The sequence below is a fragment of the Octopus sinensis genome, linkage group LG20 (genome assembly GCF_006345805.1).
Source record: "Octopus sinensis linkage group LG20, ASM634580v1, whole genome shotgun sequence".
Classification (NCBI taxonomy): domain Eukaryota; kingdom Metazoa; phylum Mollusca; class Cephalopoda; order Octopoda; family Octopodidae; genus Octopus; species Octopus sinensis.
Genome location: NC_043016.1, coordinates 31,189,696 through 31,213,523, shown reverse-complemented (window position 1 = coordinate 31,213,523; position 23,828 = coordinate 31,189,696). Strand labels below are relative to the sequence as shown.

The 23,828-nt window shown below is 33.4% G+C and overlaps 2 protein-coding genes across 9 annotated transcripts in view; both read left to right on the top strand.

Annotated features, from left to right (window-relative positions):
- LOC115222556 (E3 ubiquitin-protein ligase HECTD1) overlaps positions 1-4,616 on the top strand; it is an 83,915-nt gene extending 79,299 nt beyond the window's left edge. For all 6 annotated transcript variants that reach the window (XM_029792827.2, XM_029792825.2, XM_036511541.1 and 3 more), the window contains 2 exons: positions 499-646; positions 778-4,616. In XM_029792827.2, the coding sequence (XP_029648687.1) occupies positions 499-646; positions 778-1,060 (431 nt within the window). In that variant the 3' untranslated portion in view covers positions 1,061-4,616. The remainder of the gene's footprint in view (positions 1-498; positions 647-777) is intronic.
- Positions 4,617-8,324: 3,708 nt separating this feature from the next.
- On the top strand, positions 8,325-20,314 carry LOC115222463 (CCR4-NOT transcription complex subunit 7). 3 transcript variants are annotated; one of them, XM_029792665.2, is made up of 7 exons: positions 8,325-8,472; positions 9,901-10,114; positions 12,854-13,047; positions 13,202-13,363; positions 16,016-16,193; positions 17,515-17,592; positions 18,582-20,314. In XM_029792665.2, exons 2-7 carry the CDS (start codon positions 9,998-10,000, stop codon positions 18,762-18,764), a joined length of 912 nt encoding a protein of 303 aa, XP_029648525.1. In that variant the 5' UTR covers positions 8,325-8,472; positions 9,901-9,997; the 3' UTR covers positions 18,765-20,314. The 3 variants fall into 3 exon arrangements, with proteins under 3 accessions (XP_029648525.1, XP_029648526.1, XP_036367435.1); XM_029792666.2 differs by lacking the exon at positions 8,325-8,472 and adding an exon at positions 8,479-8,599; XM_036511542.1 differs by lacking the exon at positions 8,325-8,472 and adding an exon at positions 9,180-9,359.
- Positions 20,315-23,828: the final 3,514 nt, after the last annotated feature.

Genomic DNA, 23,828 nt, shown 5'->3' with positions numbered 1-23,828 from the left:
CCTGAACCAAGAATGGAGATTGACTCTCAGCCTGCTGGAAATTGATGCAAAGTTTCCTTCAAAACACATCCTATCTTTATAACTGAGGAAGAACATGGGAGGGGAGGGGCTGTGGTGCTAGATATCCATAAAAAAAATTACTCTCCCATTTTATCTACATAAACAGTTCAAAATACATTATTTTGCCAATCAAGGAATTGATTTTTTTTATATACTTTTGGCTAATTTGCCTTCCTAAAATGTGATCTGGTCAAAATTTCTGGATACTAAAATAGATCAACTGCCATGGCTGCCTCTCAAATAGCTTCTACACATAGAGGGGGTACAGTGTAGTATGATACTATATTGATGAGTGTAGCATAATGTATATATGTAAGAATTGACTTCCAAATGTTTGATCAAATATCTTTCTCATAGGTTGTTTTGTTGGAGCTAGTTGGTGCTCTGCAGTTATTTAATCCACACGTTTTTTTTAACCTAACAACTATTCAATTTTAGATGGATTTGATCTGGTTTTCTCTATGGAAAAATTATTATTCAACCCTATGGAGTTGTCATCCTTACTTTGTGGTGACCAAGCACCAACATGGACAAAAGAAGATATTCTAAATTACACAGAGCCAAAACTAGGCTATACAAAAGATAGGTCAGTTTTTTTTTTTTTTTTCACATTTTTAATTTTTTACTGTCCCAATTTTATACATTTTAATTTAAACTATTGCATGTTTTAAATATAATTACTTCCAATAGCTATTTTTTTTTTTTCTTTTTTTGTAGCCCTGGATTCCAAAGATTTATTAATGTCTTATTAATGCTGACGTCTGATGAAAGAAAATCATTCCTGCAGTTCACTACCGGTTGTTCTTCTTTGCCACCAGGTGGCTTGGCTAACCTGCATCCAAGGTTGACTGTTGTTCGTAAAGTAGATGGAAATGATAATAGTTATCCATCTGTGAATACATGTGTCCATTATTTGAAATTACCAGAGTATTCTACAGAAGAAATATTAAAGGAACGTTTGCTGATAGCAACAAGAGAAAAGGGGTTCCACTTGAACTGAACAAGAACTTTAAAAGGGCCCTATTACCAGTGTCTAAACTGTGCCAGTAAATACTGGTTTATTTAAAAACTGTACCAAATAAAAGGGACAACTGTCTGGCCCGTTGCTGAGATTTGGCAGATTTGATTTAGGATTAAGCAAATTTGGATCTTTCATACAGGAGAGAATTTTTCTAGTAAGTTGTTCAAGAAAGTTAAAAAAAAAAAAAAAGGAAAGAAAAAAATCTGTGAAAACATTTTATTTATTTATTTATTTATCCCATTTTATTTTCCAGTCTATTTTGTGATCAACTTTCCAAAATTTTAATTGATTCCTTTATACTCAAATAGCATTTTTAAATGTAAAACAAGTTTTAATAAAGTCGAATTTCTCATAATTTCAGGTTAGTTTGGTAATGAATCCAGAGTTATATTTTCCTTTTTTTTCTTCTTTTTTTTTTTAGTATTGGATGCATTAAGACATTAATACAATTTTATGGACTTTGCAATAAGAGAAAATAAACTTTCATGTATGAATTTTAAATTTGTTCGTGAACAGTTAATTTCTCACATTCTTATTTATTCTCAATAATTTAACAAAGTAACCAAAGAAATTTGGGGTGCAACTCTGGGAAGTTTTGCTTGATATCGGCATTTTTTTTATTATTCAAATTTAGGAAAATAATTTTAATCTTTTATATTTTTAAATAAATCTTAAAGTTAATCTTGTTATTGTAAGAAATATTTATCATTGTAGCATTTAAGCAAAATACATCTTAAAATTTCCACATAAGTTAATATATTTTGAGATGAAAAGCTACTTTAGTATCATCAATTCTTGATTGCCTTCTTTGAAACACATTAAGTTAATTTTAGTAAGTTCATAAAGCTAAATTGTTTCTAATAAAACCATTTTCTTTAAACTTCATTTTCTTTTTGTAATGAAAGGTCATGAATTTTTCCTGTTCTATCAAGTTAATGTAAAATTGCTTGCTCAATACCAGCATTCAAATATTGGTGTAGTTGTCGTCTTTAATCTGCATCTTTTAAATGATATCTGCTTTCAAACAAGTTTAATCTTTTAGATCTCACCATCATCCCTCACTTGTTCTGTATAATAAATGCTGCCTTTTTATTCATGCCATGATGCCTTTTGAAATATATATATACATATACATATATATATGTGTACATATATATATATATATTAACAACTCCAATTTTTGTCCATTTACTTGATCCAAAATTATTTCTGCATGATGGAAACCTTTTTGAGAGCTGTGCTCATGTCTCACAGTGAAGTAATATGAATGTTATTGAAGGACTTTGACCAAAGCTGCCATATTAGAAAGGTCCCTTGTCCCATTTCAACCTTGAAACTAAAAGGATTTTGTATTTACAGTGTTGACTATTTTCATCTTCTTTCCTTGTGATATAAATGTGATATAAAATACATTTTCTGTTTAACCCTTCAGCATTCGTATTTCTCTGCCGAATGTAATGCTTATTTGTTCGTTGTTTTGAGTTAATCATGCATTAATCTTGTATCTTCAAGATTTCATGATGTGATTGGTTATTTTTAGAATTACATTGTAGGGTCAGTGTGACAGGTCAGATCTGACCAGTTTGAGCATAAAAAAGATAGAATAGTTGGGCCAGAAATGGCTGGTTTCAATGCTAAAGGGTTAAAACAAATTTTTCCTTCAGACAAGTAAGATGAAACGCTTGAAATTTATAAATAAACTAGTCTAATTTCTTTAGAGAATTTACATATTATAAGTACAGTAAAAACCAAAAAACTGGGTGGAACGTTTTCTTTTCTTCTTTTTTTTTAAACTTTCCAGGTTTAGAAAAATTTGAGGCTTTATTATATTATCTTATATCCAGGTTTTTCTCTTAATATACATTTATGGAAGGGAACAAACACCTACAGCCTAAAATTAGTAAAATGTGCCAAGTTTTTCTTTTTTATTCAAATTGAATGGCAAAGAATGGATAATCTACATGCCGTTATCAGTAAATGCCTGTTTTATAAATTATCATAGAATAAAGTAATGAATAATTTGTCTGTAACCTCTTGCAACCTCTTGACTTTTAATTTTTCAATTCTGTTTAGTCATCTGTGTGTATATCTCTATTTCAACAGATTGGTTAGTATAATGGTGATAGATGTCTTTGTAAGTCAATTAAATCATAAGATTACTATGAACTGTTTGCTTTTTATTAAATTAAAATCTTTATTGGTTACTTGATACATATATTGGTTTCAAATTTTGGCACAAGGCCAGCAATTTTGGGGTAGGGGTAAGTTGGTTATATTGACACCCCACCTCCACCCCTGAAAGGATGAAAAAATGGCAAAATCAACCCCTGTGACATTTTGAACTCAGAATGTGAAGTCGGTAGAAATGCTGCTAAGCATTTTGCAATGATTTTGCCAGCTTGTCACCTTACTTGATACATATATTAAACGGCATCTTGTAAGTCTTTTTACACTGTATAACCTATAATGCTTTTTTAATCATAGCAATAATGGCCTAATACTTCAAATATAAACTGTTATTGAAAATATATATTTAAAAAAAAAAATTTATCAGAAGTTTTCAGTTTTAGTATGCTTTTCCAATATTATCTTAAAAACCATTTGACTTTTATAATCTTTATAATGGATATATTTATAGTTTGTCATTGAACAGTGGCCAAGCTGGATTACCAGCTTCAGAGATATAGTTAATTACATCAGCCAATGTACTTGATTTGTATTTAATCAACTTAGGAAAGATGAAAGTCAGTTGACCTGGATGGGGTCAAGGAATGCAACCAAATAACAAGCTATTTTATTCACTCTACCCATTCTTCCAGACTCTGCCATCTAATATATATTCACACACATGAATACTATATCTAGAGATATTAACTACTTTAAATTTGGGCAGGATATAGAGATGAAGAAAGAAAAGTTGCTTATTAAATTTTTTTGTACCTAAATTTAGGTGTGCCATTGAATGTCTACAGTGTGAAATATTGTGCCTGTATGCATGTGTGAATGTTTGCAAAAACACTTACTCTTGTTTTTATGATTAAATGGATTATGAACTTAGATAATACATTGCCTCTTTAAAAATTTTGTGAATTAAAAAAAAAAATTTTTTTTTATATAATTGTGAGTGAATTTCTTAGAGGGATTAGAGTAAGTAAACTGTTGCTCTTTTTTGCAGTATGACTGTTATCCCTTCTGTGCTTTGGTCAAAGAATAGTAAAGTTCCTTCAGTTCATTTTGTAATTCATATGTAATCCTTTTCAACTTTGTAGCACAGCGATAAACATGATGGAATGACACTGTTGTCTTTGCGGTACTAAACCTATTGTGATAGGATAAATAATAATTTTGCTGAGGATTTTGGCAGCGTTAGTTTTATTTTACTGTGATTTATTTGCAAAAATGTTCTGTTCAGTTGCATGCACCAAATGGTGAGTGCTTGCTAATATAAAGACTTGGAAAAAAAAATTAAAGATTTTCAAGAAATATTTTAAAAAATGTACAAAAAAATAAAGAAATAAAATATATGATTTTAAGATATGCTTGTTTTTGTTTTATTTATATATCATTTTGACTAGAATTGGTAGATAAAATGTAATGTTGATCTCTCTGGCATTAGTAACATGAGATGAAAACATACAAACATGAAATAAAATTGGATCATTTCTGGCTTACTAGAAATTTGCTTTTACTCTACAATGCACAATTATTGAATGATAGAAATATCAATCTTTTTGTTTGGTATAGAACAGTTATATATTTTTAATTTGGTTGTTTATATTATATTATCCAAACTGGTCTACAGTTGCTTGTTTGAATGGCTTATAAGACAAGTGAATATCGTAATCCTTAAGAGTTGTGAATTATTGCTAAGCATATTTTCATCAGCCTTAAAATTTGAAATACTATGAGATTACCTCAGTGGAACTACAGTATCATTATCACTAAGTGATTTCAAAACATTGAAAATAAATATTTACCTCATGAGATGGTAGCCAGCAGTGCTGTCACAGTTTAATTACACATCCAGTATCTTAACATAGTAAGAGAAAAAAGTAAAGTAATCTGATATGCCAAATGCAATATCTTAATTTTTACAATGTTATAATAAGCTTAATTGCCTAGACAATATTACTTTCATCATCAAACAACACAATTGGAAACATCAATCCTGTACTGACGGGGGTGGGGTATTTATTTTATGTATAGGACCTAGAGAAATGTGAAGCACTCCATGACCTCTGCTGATACTTCTAGATCAGGATGATTGGTGTTATCAATGCTTCCTTATCTGAGGAAGAGAATTCCAGAGGGCACATAAAAGCACTACGTGTATTGGGCCTCATGGAGCCATTGACGTGAAGCCAAGTAAGATCATAGTCATAGCTGATGCCAATGTCACATAACTGGCCTGTTAAAAGCACCCTTCAATCGTTGGGCAATATGGTGTGCTTGTGAAGACCTGATGAACAGTGAAATTGTAGTTATGGCTGATGCCAGTGCCATCTCACTGGTACCCATCAGTAGTACATAAAAAGCACTTCGTGCGTTGGGCCTCATGGAGGCAGTGAGGTCAAGCCAAGTGTCTGTGTGTGTCCCCCCTCCACCTCAACATCGCTTGACAACCGAGCTGGTGTGTTTACGTCCCTGTAACGTAGCGGTTCGGCAAAAGAGACTGACAAAATAAGTACTAGCCTTACAGAGAATAAGTCCTGGTGTCGATTTGCTCGACTAAAGGCGGTGCTCCAGCATGGCCGCAGTCAAATGACTGAAACAAATAAGAGAGTAAAAATGAGAACAGAAAATACAAAGTTCGACTGCATCGGTTTTGATGGCAGAAAGGATGAAACTAAAACATCAAAAGGGATGGAAAGTGCAGAGCACTATGCTATTGTGAAAGAGCCCGGTGATGAGTATTTAGATCACGTTTCACCAGATAATGGAACAGTTCGTTGATTTGCAGAAAAAAAAATGATTACTTTTTTTTATTCTGACAGTCAAGAAAGTTTAAAGGCTGCATTGTGTGATGGCACTCCAGTAAACACTGGTCATTTAGGATGGTTAATTAAAATAATTGAATTCTACATAAATAAACCACTTCAGTGGTTGATATGCTTACTACATATAAATGAGCTTCCATTTTGACAAGCATTTGAATCCATAGATGGAAAAACAACAGGATCACGAACATCAAAAGGCTTAATTGGCAATAAAATTAAATGTAACAAACTTAAAGATAATCAGATTTTCTCCAGTAAAAACTAAAGTGAAGGTATTGCCATTAGAAATTGTTGATACTTTAAGCTCAGATCAAAAATATCTGTATGAAATGTGCTTCAGTAATGAGACAGGGTTTGTTTCTGAGCAGTTTAGCAGCAAGCCCATCTGGTAAAATCCATCTTGCGAGGTGATTAACTCGAGCAAACCGAATTCTTCGCTTATACGTTTCGGAAAAAAATCCCCAAAAGAATATTATGGATCTTGTTAAAATCATAACGCAAGTTTATGCTCTAAGCTGGATTAAATCTCACCCAAAGTTACACAAAGGAGCAGGATATGAACCAAGATCATAAAGAAGTCATGGAGAAATCGTTAAAAACTAATTCGTATTTTGCCCTTCCGGATAATATTTTATTGGCTATGCTGAATGATGGAAGAAGACAAACTAGGTAAGTAGCAATTCAGTGAATTATTAAAGCAAGAACTTTTCTCCTAATGTACAGTGAAATATTCAGAAATTTCAAACTGCCAAGCAAAATAAATTTTGAAGCACAGGATTATGTTTTGACTAACTGGAAAAATGAAGTTATAATATCCCCTCCAGTTTTACGGAACTTTACAAATGTTGATCTTAAAGCCCGTTCAGGACCATAAACGGCAATTCTCATAGCCAAAGAGTCGAGCATGCTATCAATTTAATGACAAAAGCTTCTGAAGTCAGAATAGGCTGTAAAAATAGGCACAAATTCATATAATATGTACAGAAATCAAGACAAGGTTTACTTTACTTTGACTGGAAAAGACAATGGTCAGTTAATTAATAATAAATATTAGTAATGCTTATTTTATGGTGTTCACTGTTCATATATTTCGTTTAAGGTTCGTGCGATTTTTTTTTAATTGCATATCATCATAGTCACTAAGAATTTACATTTTTTTAATGTTGAAAGTGCTTGTTTTTTTTATTGAAAAAATTAATACAAACTATATAAATAAAGATTCCAATCACTAATTTTCAGTTGTGAGTGTGGGGCGGGGGTGCATATAATTTATAAAAAGTTATAAAGGTAATATTGGAAGTGAAAAGATCCGTAATATTTAACCAATACAAAGTTAATTGTATTAAAATAAGTGTACAGCTCCTTAAATTTTCAGTATTCAAAGCGCAGAATTGGGGTTGGGGGCTATGCGAGGGGTAGGGGTGGTCGTATACTCTTAAAAATTAAATTTATTTCTTACGCCAAAATGAACACCAAGCAAATGGAATCAGAATATAAAATTTCAATCCCCTAATATATAGATGACGGGGAAATTATATTCGAATGAGCCCTTCTATGCTAAAACTATGAAGCTTATGCGCATATAAGCTGTGTACGCAGTTACAAAATTATAATGTGCACATCATATGATCAAAAATCTTCTGATTGCAACTATATTACTTAATATCCTTTTCTCATTTTATGACGATATCGTGCGATCTAAAGTAGATTTAGTTGCTATTTCTAGCGTGGAAATCGTTCACGTAAAATGTTCCCTTCTTTCTCTTTGAATGTTTTTTTTCCTTCTTGTCTGTCTCTGTATGTCTGTATGTACATAAGTATATATATATATATATATATATATATATATATATATATTTATATATTTATACATATAGGTACTATTTAAGAAGAGTGGTCCCGGTGCGCGCATCTGCGCTAGCTAGTCGTGACTAGTCGATCCTAAAACGACTCCTAGCAAAGTAAATAAAACACAAAGGATCGACTAGTCATGACTAGCTAGCGCGACTACGCGAGTGCGCGCTCCGGAACCACTCTTCATAAATAGTTCCTATATATATATGTATATATATATATATATACATACACACACAGCTCGCTCTCTCTCTCTCCATACATACACACATCTATAATAATTACGCCCCATAATATATGTGTGTGTGTGTGTGCGTTGCGTGTAAAAAGCTGTGCATGTGGAAGGCATAAAATGATGACGTATATACATCCTATTCGTGTATAAATAGTACCTATATCGCTTATTTCCTCTTGGAGAACACAGGACGCAGGCGCAAAGAACGAGTTAAAAAGAAGAAAAAAAAAAAGACAAAAAACAGCAAAGCAATAAAACATAAAAATAAAAAAAAAAAAAGAAGGAAGACTTGACATGTTTGCAAGGTATCGGAATCATTTATTAATTTTCTTGGAGAACTGTTTTTCTGTTGTTGTTGTTGTTGTACTTGTACTTTCTTCTTCCTACTCCGTTTCATCAGATGTTCCCTGCCACCGCCTTTTTGTATTTCGCGTTTGTATTATTCATTATCATTATTATTATTATTATTATTATTATTATTTCTTGTTTAGAAATAAGAGTGAGGCGGCGGAGGGAGGGAGGAGGGGGATTGTATATTTTTATTTATTTTTTTTTTTTTATAAATTAAAAAAAAAAAAGAATTTGAAAGAAAGAAAGAAAGAAGGAAAGAAAAAAAAAATAATAATAATAATCAGGGGAGGAAGGAATAATATTCAACGGATAAACGACAATATTAAATGTTGCTTCTTTCTTTCTTTCTTTTCATTATCCGTTGAAGTGGAATGTCTGCGGCATTGTATGAATGTGTGTGTTTTTTTCAACATTTTGGACTCCTCGTCGCTTCCTCTCCTTTCTCATATTACTTTTTTTTTTTCTCTCTCTCTCCACTTCTTGCTCCCGCTTTATTTCATTTTTTTTTTTTAATAATTTCAAGTAATTTCACTTTTGTATTATTTTCAATCCTTTTCTTTATATATATATATATATATGTGTGTGTGTGTGTGTTTATAAGGCGATCGTTATATGTATTAATGTTTCGAAGCACTTTCTGAATAATTCATTTTGAATGATATTAATTCATCTTGAGAATCTGTTTATCTGGAAAAATCTTTCTTTCTTTTCCTGGTTCTGATTTCTTATTCACAAATAAGAAAATGTATAAACAGTTCCTTGGATTAACGTTCATTTAGTTTTAACATTTTTTTCTGCAGTGGCCTTCCTCTATCTATCTTTAATAGTTCTTTAATGTAAAGCAAGTTACTGGGAAAGATCTCCATCCTGAAAATTGAAACGAATCCTTGAATCGTTCTTGCCTTTAACTTGATATTCCGAATTGTTCAGCTTTCTACGTTAATTTATTATTCATTACATAAACGTTGTGAGAAATCCTAAATCCATCAATATCCCTTGAAAACAAAAAAAAATACTGTTTTTAGCCATGTTGGATTCGTTTGAATTTTTAGGGTTAAACACAAATATGAAACTTTTTGAATTTCCCCACTAACTGAAATGTAATGTTCAAATGTTTTTATTGTAAGTTTTTTCTCTATACAAAATTATTTTTATTTTAATGAGATTTCATTTTGCCTTGGAGTTTGTTTGTTTTTTTTTTATATATTTCGAGAAAATGCTTTTAATTTGTTGCGGATACTAAAAGCCTAATTATTTACCACTGCTGATTTCAGATAACCAAATGTCTTAATGTTTTTTTTTTTTTTCTCTCTCTCTCTCTCTCTCTTTCGAATTTGTATAAACATATTCTACCCACTCTCTATATTTAATCCTTTTCACAGGTTTTGAGAATTTTATAACGATTAAAAAAAAATTTGCAAAGGGATAGAATAGACCTTGTACAACAAATTCACAGTGGATAAGAGAAATGGTGTCAGGATGCCTTCGGTAGTACCAGCTCCAGAATGGGGTTTCAGAGATGTATGGCAAAGCAATTTAGAAGAAGAATTTCGACATATTCGCCAGGTTGTTCAACAATATCGATATGTCGCTATGGTATGTATAAAATGTGTATTCAGTTTCTCTACATTTATAGCTAATGGAAATTTGTGATTTATAGATTTAAATAAATTATTTTAAATTTTATTACGTAGTACTCTGTTAAACATATTCTGCCTAATAGATTGTAAGTTAATATGGTCCAAGACGATGATAATTCTGATATTTTGAAACAAAATTCCTTTTTTAATTTCGACAAAATTTCATCTTAATAAATCTAAAAACAAGTTACATTTGTCAGCTTTGAGCTTATCAATTTGATATTTGTGAAATTTGGAGAGAACTAGATTTATAAATTAAATATAAGAAATTTACCCGCGACAGAGATTGTTTTATTTTTTTATATGCAATTGTATGTCATGAATATTTCAGAAAGCAAAAGCTTTAGAAAGGAAATTGTAGAAGTTTTGAAAGTAAGATTTTGTACCGCTCGGGAGAATACCTGTTATGATAGACGAGTATGGAGGACAGCTGAGCTTGTCTAACGTACATGTTAGAAATAATCAATGACTTAATGATTTGCTTTTAACCAAGTCCAGAGGTTCCCCATCGGGGTCCGTCCATATGAGATTTTGTCATTAAAATTTGTACAATAAATTTGTTATATTTCTATAATACACAATGTGGCCGAGGTAATGGATACGTACACTACTGGTTTTCGGCGTATATTTTTTTTTTTAAACCCTAACCACCGGGTGTGCGTATTCTTTACCTTCGCCCACAATGTTTTTAAGATTTTATATATATATATATATACACACACACACACACATACACAATTCCTAATATTATAAAAATAAACAATAAGCTCTTTTGGCATTTGGTATTCCAATAGAGTAAAATAGGAATCAAAGGTGTCCATAGGCGAACGACTGACTTAGTCTTTTCAAATCACCTCTTACTATTAGAGATGAGAACTCAAATTTCGACGTTAGTAGTGTTCAAAACGGAGCACCTGTTCTCAGTCGATACATAAAAGGGTTATGGAATTCTTACTGTGTTCCACTTCCCGCCTCAAAGTTAAGTCGATAGCAACTTCAGTATGGTTAACAATGAGGTGGGGAAAAATCAGTAGCTTCAGTCCGTTTTCAACACATCAGCAACTTGGATGTTTAATGAGGTATAAATTTGTCTGCTACCAATCACTTTGATCGTTATAGGTAACAAAAACAAAGTTCAGGGAAGGCTTGGTTTGGATAAGATATGTTTAGGATTTTATCAGGATGTCAAACGAAAATGCTACTATTATAGCGGGACAATTAAAGTATTTCGTTTGGTGCTTTTTTAAAAAATAAATCTGGGGTTAATACTTGGAATGTCCTATACTGCAATCTCTTAGATAGGTGGGGGGGGGGGAGTACTAGACAATGTAAGTTATGTCTGTCCTGAGGATTGGCAGTAAGGAAGTTCATGTACAAGTAGTTCATCAGATCTATATCAATCCTGCTTATTGTCTATAACATATTTCAGGAGTGGTGACATTTCTGCTGTTTATAGAGCTGCAGATAATCTTTCCATGTTTGAGCATTGTCTAGAATTTAAGTGTCTGTTATAGAGATAATGAGTGAACACAATCCCAAAGATTTGATGTTGCTTGATTAGTACACAAAAGATGCAGAAGGATCACTAGCAGAACAAAATTACTTAGCAGTTTCTATGAGAGATATAGTTGTGGTGCTAATAGATTATATTTGGTGCTAGAAGAGATATGGTTTGTGGAATGTTTGATAGGGAGCTGAGAAGATTCGGCAAATATGCTGTGCTTGAGAAGACTCAGCAAGCTCAAGTGAGGCCATAACCTTCAGGCCTATGCCAGGGGTGTAACCAGCCCACTTATACGTACCTTTCTTTCATTAAACACTAAACTCTGCTTGCGAAGACCTGTTGAGGCAAGTGAAATCAAATTCGATGATTGGCATCTGTGCTAGTGGAGCGCTAAGAGTACCATACGAGTGTGATCATTGCCAGAACAACAAGCTGTCCTCCGTGCCGACGGCTCGTAAAAGGCACCATTCAAGCGTGGTTGTTACCTGCGTCGCCTTACTGGCACTTGTGCTGGTGGCACATGAAAAACATTCGAGCTAGGTCATTGCCTGTGCAGGTGGACTGGCTCCTGTGCAGGTGGCACATAAAAAAAAAAGCACTATTTGAGCATGGCCGTTGCCAGTACCGACTGGCCCTCATGCCGATGGAATTTAAAAGCACCTACTACACTCTCAGAGTGGTTGGCGTTAGGAAGGGCATCCAGCTGTAGAAACTGCTAGATCAGATTGGAGTCTGGTGCAGCGATCTGGTTTGCCAGACCTGTCAAATCATCCAACCCATGCTAACATGGAAAGTGGAAGTTAAACAATGATGATGATGAAGAGCAACTGAGGGATGTGTACACTGGTACAGACATATTCTTTGGATAGTGGTTCTCTGAGTTGTTTTCTGTAACAGTACTAGTACAGCACATGAGTGAGCTAACTGTAAATTGAATGTTTTTTTTTTCTTAACTACTCATTTGGAAATGTTCATAGTTTGATCTTCATGGTATGATCAGTGCTTTTCAATTTTTCGAATCTGCTAAACAAGTGTTTGTGAGAAACTTAAAATAGGGTCTGTACAGTTTGCAGAAAATTTGACAGTTGTAGCATGAACGTGCTTTTGATAGACATCTTTTTGGAAACTAATACTAGCAGAATGCTTGGATTTAAATTTTTTTTAACCTAATTACTGAAATTTTATTTGTAGGATACAGAATTTCCTGGGGTAGTTGCCCGTCCAATCGGAGACTTTCGAAGTACAGCTGACTACCAGTACCAACTTTTACGCTGCAATGTTGACCTGCTCAAAATCATCCAAGTCGGGATTACATTTTTAGATGATTTTGGACAGACAGCTACTCCTATTTCCACATGGCAATTCAATTTCAAATTTAATCTTACGTTAGTGATTTTCTTTTCTCCTGATCCTTTGCAACTTTTTTCTAAATTGCTATTTTCTTGATAATTTTATTGTAGTTATTCTTTTGGTTATTATTGTAGTTTAGAAATTGTTTTTATATTTCTGGTTTTAATTTTGTGCATTTTTAAATTTCAGAGAAGATATGTATGCTCAAGAGTCTATAGATCTTCTAACAAAATCTGGTATACAGTTTAAAAAGCATGAGGAAGAAGGAATCCATGTAGATAATTTTGCTGAATTGCTCATGACCTCTGGAGTTGTTCTGGCAGATCAAGTGAAGTGGCTATCGTTTCATAGGTGAGGATGAAAGAAATTTTATTAATTGCTTGCTTTTTGTAAATGTTACCAATACAGAGCCTTGACTACGAGGTCTCGTAGCTAAAATGCTGTAATGGTTCCTGTTATGACAAGATACTTGCTCACATCCAGTTTTGAGATATCACCTGATTGTAACCTTCCATATAGTAATTAGTTCTAATGGCTTATACAGCTCAAGGCTGTAAATATTGTTTTTCAAGACTACCAGAAAGTAGAGATGGGTAAAAGCACCACTGGCTGGATGGAAAGCAAAAGAACTAGCAAAAATTTCTCAGAATGGGTGGTGTGAGCCAATTACTTAGTGGCTGTAGCATTTGATTGAGTAAAATTGTATGAAATGGACATTGTTGCCTTGTATATATTCATAGATACCATATTTTTGTTTTACAATTCTTTTACTGTATTTTACTAAATATTTTGTAATGTCAAATTTTATATTGTAATGTTATTTTTACAACATTGACTCTTGCTAAAAATATTTTATTGCATTTTGAATGAAATTGTGGAATGTTTATACGTTTATTTGAAACTGTCTAAATTTGCTTTGAGTTCAAATAACAGGCATATTATGATAAGGCTTATCAGGACAAGAGCTTAATGAATTGGAAAATTTCAATTATTTTTCTTTAGAATCATTGATTTATAAAATATTTAAATACTATTATGATAGTTGTAAATTTACTAAGTAACATTGGCCATTTATGTTGAAGAATGGGAATTCCATTATAAATAATACAATCTATAAGTAAATTTTACTAAGGTTGTTTCAAATAAAATTCAAACTTTTGCAGCAACTATTATGGCCTTAATACATCTAAATTTTTGCATTTAGACTTGTAATTATGAAATTTTGATTTATACTTTTTCATTACATGATTTTGGAAGTCAGGGTAATTATTTCAGTGCGCCCAAAACTGAGGAAGATATCCTCAGACCAGATTTTTTGCTTGAATTTTTGAAACATTGTGCTATACTAAGGTACCGAAGGACCAAGTGATGTTTAACTGAGCAAGAGGTTAAGTTTGTCACCCACTGATCATTGATCTTCATTCATTTTTAGATACATATTAGTTATTGATTGGAGTTTGAACTTCACTTAAAAATGTGAATACACTGTCTTGTTCATTTGTGGAAATGGAAACTGAATGTGAGCTATTTTAAAGAATCAGTTTGATATTCACTCTTTCATGCTTACATGGGTTGGATGAGATTTATTAGGGCAGATATTCTATGATTAGATGCTATTCTTAACTTTCAGCTGTTTCTAAGTAAGATATTTCCCCCATGGCTGAAGTCGTGGAGGATTGGAAACCTGTTTGTATGATGGTAACACTTGTTTGACAGTTCCCACATAAGATGCACATGCAACAGGCTTCTTTCTGTTCCCCTCTACTAAATCTGTTTGCAAGGTCTTGGTCAGTGTTGGGCTGTAGCAGAAGACACTTGCCCAAAGTGCCATGCAGTGGGACTGAACCTGAAAACACTTTACTCTTTACTCTTTTACTTGTTTCAGTCATTTGACTGTGGCCATGCTGGAGCATTGCCTTTAATCGAGCAACTCGACCCCGGGACTTATTCTTTTGTAAGCCCAGTACTTATTCTATAGGTCTCTTTTTGCCGAACCGCTAAGTAACGGGGACATAAACACACCAGCATCGGTTGTCAAGCAATGCTAGGGGAACAAACACACACACACACACACACATACATATATATATATATACGACAGGCTTCTTTCAGTTTCCGTCTACCAAATCCACTCACAAGGCATTGGTCAGCCTGGGGCTATAGCAGAAGACACTTGCCCAAGATGCCACGCAGTGGGACTGAACCCGGAACCATGTGGTTCGTTAGCAAACTACTTACCACACAGCCACTCCTGCGCCTGTTGTGCCTTTAGTGAACTTAGTCTCATAACTATGCCTGAAATATATTTGCAAATACTGAATATATGGAAGATTTTGCTAACATAACATATTGAAATGAAGCAAATTCCCAAAATTGTATCTAGTATTGAACAATCCTCTGTTTGTTGCTAATTAACATTGATATTACCTCTTTACCATTGAGCAATGAATATAAAAGTCCTCGTGTAATGCTAAATAACCTTTCCCACAGTCCTTGGTTGCAATTTCCAGATGTGTTAGATCCTCTGAGATTTATTACAAATCTTTCAGTATTTTTAACACCTGTTAAGACTTATCTCTTGAATTGTTGAAAACTTGTTACAAGAGAGCTAAAAAAAGAAAAAGGTAAAAAAAAAAGCATTCTTACATACGAAGGTAGTGAGCTGGCAGAATCATTAGCACGTCAGACAAAATGTTTTAGCATTTCTTGTGTTTTTAGAAACATAAAGTTCAAATCCTGCCACAGTCAGCTTTGCTTTTATACACTTTTGACATACTACACAGATTCTCTTTACTTTTTTATATCTCTAACTACCTTGAGTAGGAAACAAGCTGGTAAAATCCTAAAACTACCACCCTCCTGGCTCAACAGCTTACACCTGTTATCTAAGCCTCTTAACTATTTCATGCAATTATTTTGAATGTAATTGATTTATATCTGAACTTGAACCAGAAAATATTTTGTAAACTACACTCTTATGATGATTTTATTTTAACTTTTCAGTGGCTTTGATTTTGGTTACATGTTAAAAATTCTGACTAATAGCAACCTACCAGCTGAGGAAGTGGATTTTTTTGAGCTGCTGTCTATTTACTTTCCAAATATTTACGATGTTAAATATTTAATGAAGAGCTGCAAAAATCTAAAGGGTGGCTTACAAGAAGTTGCTGAACAACTAGAAGTAAGTGTTATCAATGTGATATTGTCAAAAAGCAAATTTTCAGGTTTATTCAACCAAGAAAGGAAATAAAATTAGATGTTTGCTAATTCTGATGTGAGATAAAAAAAAAAAAAGTTATTCAAAATTGCAAGGTGATGTGGTCTATATTTATAGTTTCTGAAGTAACACTGATACACTTGCTTTCAATGATACTGAAACAAGAATCATAAATTGTTGAAAGTAACTGAATCATTGTCAACGGCTGTGAGGAAATGAGATGTATTATAAGGGACAGCTACAAACCCTTAAACTGATAGATGAAATATTGGAAGTAGTTGAGGGACTTTTAGCAAAGTTAGTGCAGAATAGAGCTTGCTTAAGATGCAGTAAGTTAACTCTTTGTTGGGACGGAATTAACTCTTGATATTATCTTTGGTAATACAGTTCTATATTTAAGAGATGAGGAATTAATCTTTGGTAATGTCTTTATACTATCTCTATTCTCTTAGAATAAAAGAATTGCAAATTTCCATTATCTTGTATCCCAGAAGTCTTGTTTTTTTTTTAGCCCAGAGATATCCTTACTTTGCTGGAGATTAATATAGCTTTTATAAAAAAAATTATGTTGCTTTAATTTTCTAAGTCGATTTTCAAAAGTGGGCTACAAGCCATGGGTCATTATCTGGTGGGTTGCACTACTAAGACAAATCAAAGGTAGTATTTCATTGTATTTCGTTCAGAAAGTCCTGCAGGTTGGCCATGACTGATTTAGATTCTGAAGTCTACATGCAGTAGTAAACCGCTTGATCAAGCGCATTTCTTTGATTCTTTTCAAGCTAATTTGAATTTCCTTTTGCCACTTACTTTGCTTTGACCATACTTTGTTTTTAGAAAGTGCTGAGAAGAATTAGACCTCTTTGACCACACCCCAAGCTTAATCCTTTGGCATTTAAACCGGCCACATCCAGCCCAAATATTCCTCTCGTTTTATGTTCAAACAGGCCAGATGTGCTTCACACACAAATCCTACAATGTCATTCTAAAAATAATCAGATCATCAAAATCTCAAAGCTACAACATAATACATGGTTAATTCAAAACTGAATAAATATATTTGGAGTAATCTGAATGCTAAAGGGTTAAACTTCTTAATTCCAGCTGCCTGGACACTTGGTTTGGTAGCTTAACTGAAAAGAATGCATTAATATAATATGAATTGTAGAACATTATTTGGATCTATAGATTCTGGGAAAATTTGTTACATTTTAAGAGCAGTTTATGTCTTCAATTTGTTTCTTTGTATTGAAATTTGAATAATCTTTGGATTTATTAAATATTGTAGATTTGTAGAATTGGACCACAGCACCAAGCTGGTAGTGACAGTCTATTGACAGGAGCTGCATTTTTCAAGATGAGGGAGGCAAGTTACTTTGTGTAATCATTTTAAAGATTCTTTTAAAAATGTGGAGATTAGATGCACATGAAGCCTTCTTGAAACCTTGAATTTTTTTTATATCCCCCAGTTTCTCTTGAAAGAAGTAAAATTTATAACGTAATTTAACCCTTTTGATACCAACATACCTGAAACTACCTCTGGCTCTGTTAGTACAAATGTCTTGCTTTCAAAAGTTCTGAATTAAAATCTTCCACCAAACCTTAGTCATAATTTATGTTCCTAACACTAGCTGAATGATAACCAAGTATTTTTACTAAATTGTTTCATCATCATCGTTTAACGTCCGTTCTCCATGCTAGCATGGGTTGGATGGTTCGACCGGGGATCTGGGAAGCCAGAAGGCTATATTTGAAATTGACAAACACAGAGCATCTCAAAATAAATATGGTAACAAAAGGGTTAAAATTTTTCGCCAAGGTTTTATGAAATGGTGGTTTGCAGTATGTTGCCTCCATGTGACAGTTATAAAAACACTGGAAAATATCTGGTTTACATGTTACTAAATCTCTCTCATACAACTTCATGTAATTCAAAATGTTGATAAATATTTTATGAAACCAATCTAAATTAATGATTATTTTATTTTAATTGAAATGCATATTTTAGTATGAAATATAAAAAGGCTAAGTTCATTTTAGTATAGTGAAGGTAATTTTTTATTAACCTAGTAATGACTTGAGTATAATCTCTTCGAATTTTTGTAATTTTTGCCCTTGTCAGATCAAAGGTTCATTGGTTTTGGCAGGAGTTGTAGAGCAAGCTATAAATCAACATCTACACTATACTTTTTTTTTTCCTTAACTACTGGGAGCATTGAACGTTTTTCATCAAAATAATTCAATATTTGATCAGTCATTCATGAAACTTACTTTGCTTTTAAAAACACAGTAAATTTAACCCCTTTTTGTATAAACCGACTTCCAATTTTGATTGTAATCATTTTTTCTTTTCAGATGTTCTTTGAAGACAATATTGATGATGCGAAATACTTGGGTCATTTGTTTGGTTTGGGAACTCCATTTATTCAAAATGGCTCTAGTTATGAGAACAGTCATGTGTATGTGGCCCAGAATTCAACTATTCACAGTTCCAACAATGGGGAAGATTCTGGTACAAATCCTACAAATTCATCATAACTACCAATGAAAAAAATTGACATAAACATTAAGTGGAAACGATCATTTTTCTTTTTTTTTTTCTTTTTTTTTGTGCAGAATTTTGTATTCATCTCAATATTCCTCTTCATTAGGTTTTCCCACTTGATCCATACATCTAAACATATGTAAATTTATCAACTGAATTGTTGTAAGACTTTAATTGAAAAATGCTGTTTTCTCCTGTTCTAAACAGACATAAAATATCTTACCAAAAACATAGTCACCATTGCTGTTAGCAGCCGTTGTAATTTTGTAGGAGACTGCATTTGTGAATTCTTCTGAGAAGTGCAAGTACATTACATCAGATATGGTTTCCATTTTTTTTTTTTTTTTTTTTGTCTTTCCCCCACTCAACTCTTTAAGAGTTAGCTAGGTAAAAAAGCCTAAGCAAAAGAATGCAGAAAAACTTTTTTTTTTTTTTTTTTTTTTTTATGCTTCAATGTTTTCTCTTTGTTTTCAAATTATTCAGTTACTGAAAATTAATCCTTACCAGCCCGTCTTCAAAGAATTTACTGATTTAACATGGAAGTTTATTCCTTTAGATTTTATGAAAAGCGAAAATATATCCAATATCTTAAGGCATATGTATTGAGGTTAGATGTCAAGATTAATTTCTTATATACTGAAATTTATAAGATTATGAATTGATTTCCCTCCTACAGTAATAGTACCTATGATCACTCATATGTATCCCTGTATGTTTCTCTTGCATTGTTCATTTCCTTTTTGTCATGTTTTTAAAAGTACATATGTCCCAAAGCAGTATCCCAAAGATTTTTTTTTCCCTTTGGAATATACAAAAATTAAGTTTACACAAGACCTTTATAAAGCTTGTTAGGTAAGGCTGTCTGCAAAGTTTATACTTGTTTTTTTGTTTTGTTTTGTTTTTTTGTTACCATACCTTTTACAAAGGCTGCTAATAGCACATTGCAACACTCGTATATCAAGTGTTGATCATGTGATTAAATAAATTAGCCACTTTAAAAGTAGGGCACTTATGAAGGAGAGAATAATTTTAGAACATTATAATGCAGATCTTATCTAGAATGTTTACACACAAGCACATATACAAAAAACAAAGTAAGCAGTAACTGATTAAATAGCTGAACAAATTATTATACAAAAGCATATGTGCACAGGTGACTGGTTAGTTGTAGAAAATATGTCTAGTTTGAAAGACTTCTCCCCCACCCCTCAAAAAAAAAACATATTTGAACTTACAGAAACACTGCTATAAAAATTAAAATACAATGGTCTTATAATAGATAGCTAAATACATTAGCAAAATGTTTTCATTATCTTAATTTCTGTGTTTCTTTATTCAAATAGTTCTAGTATCATGTTACCGTTATATAATTCTTTTCACCTATTTACTATAATTGAACATGGCACATTTCATTAAAAAAAAACCAACTTTAACTGCATAAAGACATTTTTCTTCTTCCATAACTATAAAAATAAATCAGTATTTTACTTTGATATGAAGGCATTTGGATAAAATATTTGTAAATAAAATTTAACTGGCCTTATTAGATTGTATTGTCTTTTTCAGGTTTTTTAATTTCATTCAATTGAAAAGTAATTAGTAATATTGTATTATATGGGACAATGGTTGCATTGTCATTTGTATGCTGAGCTACTCAGATATTTTCAGGGTCATTTGTCAGATTGATTTATTACTAAAGCAGGATTGACCATGTGGTAAGAAGTCTGCCTCCAAATCACATTGTCTTGGGCAAGTGTTCTACTTCAGCCTCTGGCTAGCTAAAATCTTGAGTGGATTTGGTTAATATTGTATGTCTGTTACTATTTGTTTTGCCATGACTTTGTTTTGTTTTGTTTTTTTGTTACCATACCTTTTGTTTGTAAATGAATAATTTAGCAAGCGTGATTTCAACCTTTTGTGAAAACCTGTTTTACCATAGGGGTGGGGGAAAATATCTTGCTTGAAAACAGGAAGTTCCAGCAGTTACAAAAAATTGCTTCAACAAATTCTGCTTGACCCATGAAAAAGTGGATGCTAAAAGTTTTTTTTAAACATTGTTTTAGTTTTGTTTTTGTTTTTTTGTTTGTTTTTGCTGCTGCTGCTCTGGACCTAAAACTTGTACATACTTTGTCTCTCTCTCTCTCTCTCTCTCTCTCTCTCTCTCTCTCTCTCTCTCTCTCTCTCTGGAACTACACTAAATTATTAGCTGAACTCTTACATTTTGGAAGTTTCTTTTAAGTTTAAATATTCAACACCCATCTGATGTGGTGGGGGAGATGCTTTCTATAGGTTATGAACTTTAATTCTTTCCTAGAAAGCATGTCAGCTCTCTTACATTCTCTTCCAGTTTCTCAGGGTTGAAAATAAGTACTAAGTCAGTCTAGTATAGCTGTGAATAAGCCAATCCATATTGAATAGTTGGTAAAATATCATGAGCATTATATATATAATTTTCACTCTTTAAATCAACCATATCCAATCCAAATATTCTACAAGTTTTATATTCAAACTGGGAATATCTAGCCTCTCACACCAAACCTACATTGACATTCTAAAAATAAACAGTCACATCATTGAAACTTCAAAGCTATAAGATAATGCATGATCAATTCAAAACAATTTGAGTAAAAACGTACTACATTTAACAGAGTAATCTGAATGCTAAAGGGTTAATGAGTTGAATCAAAACCATTTAAATTAAAAGATATTTGGAGCAAATAGCAAGTTACATTCTAAATTGACTTTGTGTTTTTTGCATTATGTCTTGAATGAAGTTTGGGATGTTATTAGGCTTGTGATCACAGCTTTTTCATCTGTGTTGCTTTTTGTTGAGTGGAAATCATTTCTTAGTGGTGTCCATTGTAAAATACTTTAGGTAAACCTGTTGGAACAGATGGGAGTCAAATCAGGACAATAGGGAGGGTGATCAACCTGTTCAAAGTCTGTTCCATAGCAGCCACTGAAAGCAAGGACCTGTTTTCTGGAGCATCATCCTGATAAAACAAGACCCCCTTTCATAACTGCCTCTGCAGCTTGGAATAGTACTCTACAATTTCCTGTGACCCTTGTTGAAGATAACACTTTTGCATCCACAAAAACTGAGGCATTCAACTTCCCTTCAGAAGACATGTCACCCACTGAGCAGAGGCAGCCATACCAAGCTTGTACAGAATATTCTCAACTCTCATGTGGTATGCTAATAGCATTGGCTATTTGATTTATAATCAATTGCTTGTCATCATGTGATAATTTTTTTTCTCTTCCTTGGTGGTGGCACATCCAGGATGTTCAGGCCTTGAATCATCTTCAAAACTCTCCCTTCCCTGCCTAAATTCAAGCTACCCACTTTAGTATTGCTGATAAATCTAGCATTATTCCCTAATGTAGCAAGAATGTCAGCATGAATGCCCTTGGTGGGAGGGGACTAAACAGTTTTTCTGTAGGTACTTGATAACACTGTGCCAAATTTTGTCCATTTTTTTTTTTACTTTTGAAGTCTTTGAACAGTCAGGTGTCATTTTACCTGGAAATAATAAGGGGGTGTGGTTGAAATTAATGCCTGCATGATTTCATAACTCTAGCATTACTCATTCATAGTCAGCCTATGGACTTTTCAACCCACCCTCATATTGGAGTTTTCACATAGTTGCTTGCCTGATCACTTGATTGCATATTATTATTTTTATTTTGTCAAGGAATTGACATTTGGTGCATGAGTTTGATGCAGCTGACCTCGTCTGCACCTCCTGCTGCGAAGTTGGTTCATCTGGGACACTTGACAGGAAGAGTTCCAGCTTTATTTTGAAGACACCTACATCCACCCCATGCAGGTTTCTCGGGTGCTTCAGGAGGGTATTCAAGAGCTGTGGGCCTCTGAAGCCAAGGATATTGCAGTATCTTGATGGCAAATTTGGAGTCCTTGGCACTATGCAGTGGCCCCCAGTTCTAGTATTTGTGTAACTCTCAATGCCAAAAGTTTGGGACAAGTCCTTCCAGATGTATATTATGGCATGTATTTCTTGCCTACGCTCTTAGGAATAGTCTTAATCTCTTGAGTCTTTCCCAGTAGCTTATATGCTGCATAGTCTATCTTCTTTGTAGCTGCATTAGATTGCCTCAAGTTCTGAGATTAATTTGACACTGGTTGGTGACCATAGCTGAGAGCAATAGTCAAAGTGGCTTAGGACAAGTGTCCTCCAGAGGACCATCATGGTTTCCTGATCTCTTGTTCTAAAAGTTCTAAGAATCCATCCAGTCGGCCGCCTGCATTTCATTGCCAATTTAGCAACATGTACATGAAAGTTTGCATCATTACTCATGTAAATGCCCATTGCAAGCTGATAGCACGAGGCTTGAAACTTTTCAGCATTAAACTGCATGCTATTCTTTTCAGCCTACTTGTGTATTTCATCCAGCTCACATTGCAGGTGCATAGTGTCTTCAGGGTTCTGTATTACCTGTGAGACTTTTGTATCATCTATGTGGCTGAGGGCCATTATGAACTGTAGTGGTCCCAAAACAGTGCCTTGCAGAACACCACTCACTATTTACATGTCATTGGAGGTGGCCCCATTGGCAACTACCACCTAACTTCTATCTTTCAAAAAGTCATGAAGCCATTCTCCCAATTTTCCTACTATGCTGAGATCATGCAGTTTGTGACATATCATTCCATGATTGACTTTATTAAAGGCCTTTGCAAAGTTGAGATATATCACTTCCACATTTGAGTAATTGAGCAGCTGATTCAGCACCCAGTGATAGTGTTGTAAGTGCTGAGTCAGACAGCAAGTCGTTTTCTTCAAGGAAGGCAATTAGTTTCCTTCTTACTATTCGTTCCATGACTTTGCTGATGTGCGAGGTCAGAGAGATAGGTCTAGTTCTTGGCCTTCGCTCTGCTACCTCTTTTATGAATAGGGCATATTTTACTCTCCTTCAGTTTTCTTGGAAGTTTGCAAGGAAGCTCTGAAAGAGAGACTGCAGTGGTCTTGCTAGGAATAGCTTACATACTTTTAGGATCGCTGGGAATCCATCAGGGCCAGTAGCTGAGTTTGAGT

Excerpts from the sequence above, each read along its gene's own strand:
- LOC115222463 (XM_029792665.2), top strand. The coding sequence starts at position 9,998 with ATGCCTTCGGTAGTACCAGCTCCAGAATGGGGTTTCAGAGATGTATGG. Across the intron at positions 10,115-12,853 it reads AATATCGATATGTCGCTATG|GATACAGAATTTCCTGGGGT; the intron begins GTATGTATAAAA and ends TTTTATTTGTAG. Across the intron at positions 16,194-17,514 it reads AAGTTGCTGAACAACTAGAA|ATTTGTAGAATTGGACCACA; the intron begins GTAAGTGTTATC and ends TAAATATTGTAG.